General features: G+C 46.8%; 1 protein-coding gene across 1 annotated transcript in view; it reads left to right on the top strand.

The window, feature by feature from the left end:
* grxcr1a (glutaredoxin and cysteine rich domain containing 1 a) overlaps positions 1 to 10000 on the top strand; it is a 155126-nt gene extending 145126 nt beyond the window's left edge. Inside the window, exons 6-7 of the mRNA XM_078562104.1 lie at positions 6719 to 6856; positions 9957 to 10000. Coding sequence (XP_078418230.1) covers positions 6719 to 6856; positions 9957 to 10000 — 182 coding nt within the window. The remainder of the gene's footprint in view (positions 1 to 6718; positions 6857 to 9956) is intronic.
* Positions 10001 to 10454: the final 454 nt, after the last annotated feature.

The raw sequence follows: 10454 nt of genomic DNA on the forward strand, positions 1-10454 counted from the left end.
GTGTCACTGACCTCATCTCCTCTGGAGATCTTCCTCCCACATCTTCCAACCTGATAGTCGCCCAAACTTGGATGGCCCCCTTCTACCTCCTACCCAAAATCCACAAACAGGACTGTCCCGGCAGACCGATCGTGTCAGCCTGTTCCTGCCCCACGGAACTCATTTCTCGTTATCTTGACTCCCTTCTCTCTCCCCCTGTCCAGTCCCTTCCCACCTACATCCATGATTTCTCTGACACCTTACGTCACATCAACAATTTCCAGTTCCCTGGCCCCAACCACCTCCTCTTCACCATGGACGTCCAATCCCTCTATACCTCCATCCCCCACCAGGACGGTCTGAGGGCCCTTAGCTTCTTCCTCGAACAGAGGCCCGAACAATCACCGTCCACAACTACTCTCCTCCGTCTGGCTGAACTTGTTCTCCCACTGACCAAATTCTGCTTTAACTCCTCTCACTTCCTCCAAATAAAAGGTGTGGCTATGGGTACTCGCCTCTGTCGCATCTGTTCTGATGATGCTACCTTCAAAAACAGTTCCTCTGACATGTCCTCCTTCTTCCTTAACCGAGGTTTTCCACCCATGGTCGTTGACAGGGCCCTCAACCGTGTCCGGCCCATCTCCCACGCATCTACCCTCGCGCCTTCTCCTCCCTCCCAGAAACATGATAGGGTCCCCCTTGTCCTCACTTATCACCCCACCAGCCTCCGCATATAAAGGATCATCCTCCACCATTTCCGCCAACTCCAGCATGATGCCACCACCAAACACATCTTCCCTTCACCCCCCTGGCGGCATTCCGTAGGGATCGTTCCCTCCGGGACACCCTGGTCCACTCCTCCATCACACCCTACTCCTCAACCCCCACCTACGGCACCTCCCCATGCATACGCAAAAGATGCAACACCTGCCCCTTCACTTCCTCTCTCCTCACCGTCCAAGGGCCCAAACACTCCTTTCAAGTAAAGCAGCACTTCACTTGCATTTCCCCCAACTTAGTCTACTGCATTCGTTGCTCCCAATGCAGTCTCCTCTACATTGGAGAGACCAAACGCAAACTGGGCGACCGCTTTGCAGAACACCTGCGGTCTGTCCGTAAGAATGACCCAAACCTCCCTGTCGCTTGCCATTTTAACACTCCACCCTGCTCTCTTGCCCACATTTCTGTCCTTGGCTTGCTGCATTGTTCCAGTGAAGCTCAACGCAAACTGGAGGAACAGCACCTCATCTTCCGACTAGGCACTTTACAGCCTTCCGGACTGAATATTGAATTCAACAACTTTGGATCTTGAACTCCCTCCTCCATCCCTATCTCCTTTCCGTTTCTTCCCCCTCCCTTTTGTTTTTTCCAATAATTTATATAGATTTTTCTTTTCCCACCTATTTCCATTATTTTTAAATTTATGCCTTTTATGCCCTGTTAGTCTTATTTCATCCCACCCCCACTAGAGCTGTACCTTGTGTGTCCTGCCATCCATTCTTAATTAGCACATTCTCTTAGATAATATCACCACCCTCAACACCTCTTTGTTCCTTTGTCTGTGACATCTTTTGATTATCTGCTCCTATCACTGCTTGCTTGTCCCTACAACCACGCCCCCCCCCCACCACCACCAACTTCTGTCCCCCCACCCCCCCCCCACCTTAAACCAGCTTATATTTCACCCCTCTCCTAATTTTACTCAGTTCTGTTGAAGGGTCATGAGGACTCGAAACGTCAACTTTATTCTTCTCCACCAATGCTGCCAGACCTGCTGAGTTTTTCCAGGTAATTCTGTTTTTGTTTTGTGTTTAGTTTTTGCGTGTTGCATTAGCCCCTTTGATGTCTGTGACATCACAATCTTGGCCTTCTAAATTCCTTGTGCGCGCATAGGGAATGTACATCTGTGTGAACTCCAGTCGCCTGACACTAAGAAGCCTGTGTGAAAAGTGGTCATCGGCACATTTATGATGGAAGTAAGGCTGTGAACTATCACCTGCGTCGAATTGCGAGCCCAGGGAAGCGATTATATTATACATTAAATGGACAAAAAAATTCAAGTACAGCACTACATCCACTAGGTGGAGTTTCTGTTCTTTGTTTTGCATGGAGCTGTTAATCATGGAATAAATACCATCCCTCACTGTAATATAGCAAATTCATTGAAGCAATATGTCACATGACTGACACAGGGCAAAAATGTAACACCTAGTACTAAGAGATGAAAGGTGCTTCTGATCTAGTGTATGTAATACTATTTATGATCACTTTACAAACTGTGGTAACTGCATGTATTGTCCTACCCTCCTGTCAATCACGGGTGTTATGATGTACTTGGGGGCTTCGGCCAGTGAGCTCTTAGAGCGGGTAATCTGAGGGGCGGAGTTTTTCAGACAAGAGACTGGGACTAGCATGTAAGCACTCCTTGATGTCTCCGTAATAAAGTTTTACTGTTTCTTTATGAAACCCGCCTGCTCCATCGAGTCATCACACAAATTTTGCTTAAAATGCGGCAATTTTGGTTCTTACCCCGCCCCAGAATCTTGTAATTTTAGATATTGGATTTGTAAAACTGCCAAGGTGGATTAATAGATTTGCTTTTTTATCTTCGTCTTCCCTATTCCCTCCACAGTTTCCAGTTATTCTCATTAATTTATACAACTGTAAGAGATAATAGCCTCAAAAAAACCAAAATTTGTGCCAATGTCAGGTGCTCTCACCAATGAGACCATGTCTGAAACCCCCACCATTGGCAACAGGCAGAAAAATCCAGTCTAAGCGCCTAGAAGGGGTGGGTGGGGCAGGAGCGGGAGAGGTAATTTTAACTGTCCCCTTTCACTGAGAACAGCCCAGGTGAGCAGTTAAAATACAGCGTCTCCATTTCATACTCAGTCTCCAATTTTAACCCTGGCGGAAGCTTTCATGCCTCATGTGTCTATGCTGGTTGGTCTTATGAAGTCAACAGGATCTGATTGACACCAACTTAACAATGATTTGGTGTCATCAACAGAACACCCACAGTGAGAAACTGGAAGAAGAACTGTTAATAGCAAAGGCCTGAACACTTTGCTTGCGGGGAGGCACACTAAGAATCGGTAGCGATGTCAGCAGCAGTCGAGCAGTCACTGCCCCTTCCACAGCTGTTTGAAAACTTTGAATGTCCACAGGGAGGGCCAACATTGGGAGTCGTAGAAAAAAAAATGCTTCTTAAGGTACGGAGCAGCATAGGGTTTGCATTCCACAGAGCAGAGACTCCAGGTTAGTTCATTCCTCTACATTGTTGAAGCCAATCGCCACAATGTCCTCTTGAGACTGTGGGTAGAAGGGACCTCTGCAGACTTTGAAACTGTCCTTAATGTATTCAATATGTATATTAGTCCGAAATGGAACCTCATAATCGAATGAGCATGATTCAATCAAAGATCTCAAAGACCAGGGGAATCCGTTGAATCATTTCTTACTGGCCAGTATAGGTTAGCCAGTTGTTGCAGACTTAGTGCATTGGAAGATGAACTTATTTGCGACCACACTGTCATCGGTATCCGTGATGAACAGCTGTCAGATTTTTTGCAGATAAAAGACAACCTAACACCTGATCAAGTGCTTCAATATATAAAAACGAAAAACTACTGCGGATGCTGGAAATCCAAAACAAAAACAGAATTATCACCATGATAATGAGTTCTAAGGGCCATAGCTGCTAGACTGGGTCTGCAGCAGGTGGTGAGGGAACAAACAAGAGGGAAAATCATTCTTGACCTTGTCCTCTCCAAAATACTTGTCACAGATGCATCTTTCCATGACTGTATTGGTAGAGGTGACTATCGCACAGTCCTTGAGGAGACGAAGTCCAGTATTCACATTGAGGATACCCTCCATTGTGTTGTGTGGCACTACCACCATGCTAAATGGGATAGATTTTGAATAGACCTAGCAACTCAACACTGGACATCCAGGAGGGCGATGTGTGCCATCTGCAGCAGCAGAATTGCATTCAACCACATTTGCGCCGGTGCTCAGTGAGGGCAGTGGTAATCAGAAAACACAGCCTCAGCTTCGGTGGAAATACAGTGAGAGGAACAATGACCCGAGAACACAGAAAGAGCAGAGAGAGAACCCGAGAACACAGAGAGAGCAGAGAGAACCTGAGCACACAGAGAGAGCAGAGAGAACCTGAGAACACAAAGAGAGCAGAGAAAGAACCCGAGAACACAGAGAGAGCAGAGACAACCCGAGAACACAGAGAGAGCAGAGAGAACCCGAGAACACAGAGAGAGCAGAGACAACTTGAGAACACATTGGGCCAAATGTTCCAGTCCTAAGATTGTTCGAGGCCGAACATACGACTGTAGATGTGCATCTAGGTATGTCCTAATGTGCAGAGCAATGAGGGAATTGCTTGGGACGTTTCTACTTCCATTGCACTATTCCCCTGCTCCTTGGGGCCCTCTGTGTATCCCTCCCACTTGGAGGTAGAGTTGGAGATTTGGGAATGTTCTGTGGTACTTACCTGACTAGTTACCTAGGAAATCTTAGAAAAATCCTAGTCTAACTCCTGGGTAACTACACAACCAACTTCCAATCACCACCACACCCCCGAGCCACTGACCAACCGCCCCCTCAATCCATGACAAACTCCCTTTGACCCCCCAAACAACCTCCATACCAACCTAACTGCCAGCCTCCTCGCCGATCTGACCCGGCTAAGCCCCAGACACCTGAATACATCCACGATCCAACCTGACCTGACCATCTCTTGAGCTGCCAACCCCTCGTGACCGCTTGACTGCCCCTCCAACTCGCCCTGACTACCCTATTGTAATCCCAGGCTAGTCCCTCAAATGTTTGGCATGATCTGGTTCCGGACCAGTAACTTTTTGTTTAAAGTAGATAACATTTGAGATCCAAGGCACTTGCTAAGAGAATAAAGCCACAAGATTCCATGGTTTTTGAACAAATAAAATAAACTTCACTATACAAGGTCAGACAGATAAAGCAATTTACAATGTCTATCTTATCCTCTAACATTCAGGGTAAGTATAAGGTACATGTGAATTAAGTGGCAAACCGACTGGCACACCCACACCACACATTAAATAACAAAATGTGACCAAGACAGAGCCCATGGATTTCTCAGCAACCTACCCATATATCAGTAAAACACTATGGGCAGAATTTAGCCCTTGATGGGCAGGCAGGCCCTATCGGCTTGGCGGCGGGCGGGCAGCTGATCGCCACCACCGAAACGGGCCCCGCTGCCATTTTGAGTGGGTGGGCCACCCGACGGGAAGCGCTAAGTGCTTCCTGTGCAGAGGGGGGAGGGATTCCCCAACTGTCAAAGTGCGCTCTTTCGCACATGTGCACGAAAGACCGCACATCTCCCTGAGACTAAGTGCTGTCTCAGGGAGAGCGCTGAAAGTTTTATAAACTTAAATAGAAAAATAAAAAAATTAACATGTCCCCCTCATGTGACAATGTCACACGAGATGGGACATGTTAATAAATATGACATAAAGTTTATTAAAGTTTTTTAAAACGGACATGAAACCTCATCCCGCCAGTGGATGAGGTTTCATGTTTTTTCAGAAGCCCGCTAGGGCTCCTGGCCTGCCTGCCAGCCTTAAGGTTGGACGGGCAGGGCATTTAATTGGCTTAATTAGCCTCAATTGGCCATTGACAGGTTGGCGGGCGGACAGCTGATCTCGCTGTCTGCCCGCCTTCCTGAATATTTAAATGGGGCGGGATGATGTCGGGGGTTCCTCCCGACGTCATCCCCGTGTCATTTTTGCGTCGGCGAGCAGGCCTTGCCCCCAGATTGCCCACGGAAAAATTCTGGCCAATGAGTCAAACAATCTCATTGAAACTCTGTCTCTCTTGCAAAGGGTTCCCATCTTCATTTTCAAAGATTCTGCCTTGGAATTCTCTCCAAAGGTTGCTCCGGCTTGGACTGCCTCAACGACGGCTCACCTCCCAGGGTTTTAATCTCGTTTCCCTGGACTCCATTGCTCTGGATTACCGAGTCTGCACTCCCGCACAAATTCGCAAGCACAATTTCAGCTCTTCAGACATGCTGAGCAGAACACCACTGCTTCAAAGGGTTACCTTTCCTCCAATGTCCATCTCGGATCTCCAGGGCTACTCTCAAGCCCTCATTACTGCCAACCAATATCACTTGCATCCTTTCTTTGCTCCTCTCCCTTTCTTTGGGACCTCTTCCTGATCCACCTCCCTGGGTTCCCTCTTTGGGACCTCTCGTTGTCCTCTCTCTCTGGGTTCTCTCTTTGGTGCCTTTTATGCCTTGGGTAAATGTGTTCGTTGGCCAACCAAACTCTAACTGCATGCCTTCCTATGTTCTCCTCAGTTGCTGCTTGCAATCAATACTGGGGAGAGACTGATGTATGAATAATTAATATTGGTTTATTGAGACATAGGGCAGAGCACCAGATCATATATGCTCACTCAGAAACCTCCAGAACTGGACTTACAGTTCCCAGTTGCCCACGCTGTAGTGATTCATCAATGCTGTCACACGATCAGTATACTTGCATTCTCTTAAAGGGACAGGGTGCCTCACTTTACCGCAGGGCCTCCCTCTGTCCCGTCTCTCTGGGTTCCCCCTTTGGGGTCTCTCTCTGTACCCCTCTCTCCCAGTCCCTGTCTGGAACTCTTCTCTTCTATGGTGCCCTGCTCCTGAGTCACATGATCCGGTTTTTGCATTATTTCTTTTTTTCTTCACCAGGGACATTGAGCCTTGTGCTCGGCCCGAGGAACTCCAAACGCTGGACTGCACATGCACCACCCGCTCCCGGTCTGCGGATATGTGGAAATTCCCCAGGCATGCTGGGACCTGTAGTTCCTGGCCCCAACTCGGCAATAGGTAAGTTTGGATCTTGTATCACCCCCAACCTGACTACTTCACCTGACCATACAAGTACCCCCTCGACCCAAACTTACTATCCCCCCAACCTGACTTCCCTTCCTGACCAGCCCAGTATCCAACGATCCGAACCACCCTGACCACCCCCCTGGCCTGACTACCCACTCAGGCATCTACCCACCTAACCACCCTTTTCACCTCATCCACCTATTCACTAACCCACATATTCACTCGCCCACCTACCACCTCACCCACCGACCCACCTATCACTAACTCCCACCCACAAGAACCCATCCTACCCATCTATCCAGCTACCCACTTGCCCATTTACCCACCTACCCATTCTACCCACACTACCGACCTACCCACTAACCCACCTATCCACTTACCCACCCCACCCATCTACCCATTACCCACCTACCCGTCTAACCACTTCCCCACCCTACACACCTACTTACCTATTCATCTACCTACCCTACTGTCTTGCCCACCTCATGCAACTCTCCATCTGCCCGCTTACCCACCTCATCCGCCTAGCCACAGTGACAGCAGCAGCGGTGGGAACACAGTGAGAGTAGTGACATCACAACAAGAACAGCAACGACCCAAGAACACAACGAGAGCAGTAGTGCGATCACAGTGAGAGTATCACAAAATCACAACATTTACAACACAGAAGGAGGCCATTCAGCCTGTTGTATCTGTGTTGGCCCTTTGAATGAGCAATTCACCTAGTGCCATTTTCCTGCCTTCTCTCAGTAACCCTGCACATTGTTTCTTTTCAAATAATCATTTAATTCCCTCTTGAATGCCTCGATTCAACCTGCCTCTACCACACTCTCAGGGAGAGCATTCCAGACCCTTATCATTCATGAAAAAGATTTTCTCATATCACTTTTGTTTCTTTCGCTAATTACCTTAAATCTGTGTTCTCTTTTTCTCAATCCTTCCACCAGTGGGAACAGTTGCTCCCAATCTATTATGTCCAGACCCCTCATGATTTTGAATGCCTAGTCAAATCTCCTCTCACCCTTCTTTTCTCCAAGGAGAACAGTCCCACCTTCTCTAATCTATCTACGTAACTGAAGTTCATATCCCTGGAACCATTCTCATGAATCTTTTTTGCACTCTCTCCAATGCCTTCACATCTTTCCTGAAGTGTGGCACCCAGAACTGGATGCAATATTCCATTTGAGGCAGAAGCAGCACTTTATACAAGTTTAACATAACCTTCTTGCCTTTATACTCTATGCCCCTATTAATAAAGCCCAGGATGCTGTATGCTTTAGTAATCACTCTCTCAACCTGTTCTGCCACCTTTAATGACTTATGCAAATATTCAACCAGGTCTCTCTGCTCCTGCACCTGCTTTTGAATTGTATCCTTTATTTTATAGTCCCTCTCCAGGTTCTTCCTCCCAAAATGAATCACTTTACACTTCTCTGCATTAAACTTCATGTGCCACTTGTCCATCCATTCCATCAATTTGTCAATAGCCTTTTGAAATTCTACATTATCTCCCTCACAGTTCTCAGTACTTACCATATCATCCGCAAGTTTTGAAATTGTGCTCTGCGCACCACGGTCTAGGTTATTAATATATACCAGGAAGAGGATGGGTCCCAACTTTGAACCTTGGGGAACTCCACTCCAAATCTTCCTCCAGTCTGAAGAATATCGATTAGCCACTACTCTGTTTCCTATCGCTCAGCCAATTTTGTATCCATGTTTCTACTCTCCCTTTTATTCCCTGAGCTATAACTTTTCTCACAAGTCTGTTGTGCGGCATTGTATCAAATGCCTTTTGGAAGCCCGTGTACTCCACATCAACAGCATTGCCCTCATCCACTCTCTCTGTTACCTCCTCTTTCACACAGCTTGGGAAGCCCTTGCGCTGGCTGTTTCGGCCTGGGTGCTGGCTTAATTTCAATTTAATTACCTCTTCACATATGCTGGTAACAGACCTGACATCCCCCTGGAGGCCTTAGGCAGGCCTCCAAACAAACGTGGTTTAAAGGCGGAAATGAGCAGAATCATGCAGAGTATCCGATACGCTGCCATTTTAAAATTATTTTATCTCCAGTCCAGATTGGGACCGTCTCCCTGCCCCTGCACCTCCCACAAACCCTGTATTGTTTATAAAATAGGGGAGTATGCAGTTCATTTATGAATTTTTAAATTGTGACTACCATACAACATAACAGATTACTGCACCTGGCTTAACTTTTGAACGATCCTGTTATTTACTAACTTTCGCTGAAGCGTGCTGCATCCTCATCCTGAATGCTTGTGTGCAATCTCTTGAATTTCTCTCCCTGATTCACTAGATGGAGCACTGCACAGCAATGTACTACTACTACTACCTCTCAGAAGCAAAAATGACTGTAGGGCTGAAATAAAGTCTGGTTCCGTTGATCAGAGCTCCTGTTGTCCTGATTGTGGCTGTCAAGATATTTTTGGTTCAGACTTTTGTGCAAATCTGTTGCCTGAATTTCCTTAATGTCAATTATGTCACGATTGCATGGGAACGTTACACTGCTGAGGGAGCTACACACAAGCTTCCTGGGGTAAGGTGAATCATCTGCTTAAAGCAACACACATTACAGAACTAGTCTTCCTCCTCTCTCACATCCTCACACCCAACACATCTCTTACTTCATCTTGCCCATCACATCTGTTATACAGTCCTTAATCTCATACACACACACACACACACACAAAAAACCTTCCCCACATCCCCCTCCTTGACCTTGCAATAAAATAAATATTTGCTTTGAAATGCACTGGGCACTTCTCTTGTCATTCTATGGAAATAAAAATTACAATAAGTCAAGAAACATATCATTCACTAGGTTTGGATTTCTTCACACAGGTGAGGATTTGGGGATTCGGTGGAAGCAGGGTCACTGAATATTTTTAAGGCAGAGGTAGATTGATTCTTGTTAGGCAAGGGAATTAGAGGTTATCGGGGGTAGATGGGAATGTAGAACTCGAAACACAAACAGGTCAGCCATGATCTCATTGAATGGTGGAGCAGGCTCGAGGGGCCAAATGGCCTACGTCTGCTCCTAATTCGTATGTTCATATGATTCCTGATAAGGTCCTGAAGGACAAAATTTTGATGTCATCTGGCAAGATGAGTAGAAGAAAGGCTGAGGTGCTGCCATTGCAGTCGATCAGCTGAGAAAGAACCTTTCCTTTGGTGCCTTTAGTAATGGAGAATGAGTACACAGCTTGGTTTGCATCACCAGTGGCTCCTTGGTTTGCGCCCACAACCTCACATGCATACCACTATGCCACCTTGAACACAAGGAAATCAAATTGTGCTACAGAAGTCCATGACCCTATCCCTCTCCTACTCTATGAAAAGTATCTTCTGCCACCTACACACTACACATCTGGCAGTTTCCTGGATAATATTGCACAGGATGCAGCCTGGATGAGTTGGAAGACCTGCTGGCAGAAAGTTTCCTTCAGTACTCAGGGCTGTAATTGCAATTCTTATTGGGCTGCAACATGATTTGGAAAAAAAGCACAGGCAGCAGAAAGAGGGGGAGTATGTGAGCTGCCTGCCATAATAGGACTGGGCTCAGGATGA

This window comes from Cetorhinus maximus, chromosome 1 (assembly GCF_964194155.1).
Source record: "Cetorhinus maximus chromosome 1, sCetMax3.hap1.1, whole genome shotgun sequence".
Lineage (NCBI taxonomy): Eukaryota > Metazoa > Chordata > Chondrichthyes > Lamniformes > Cetorhinidae > Cetorhinus > Cetorhinus maximus.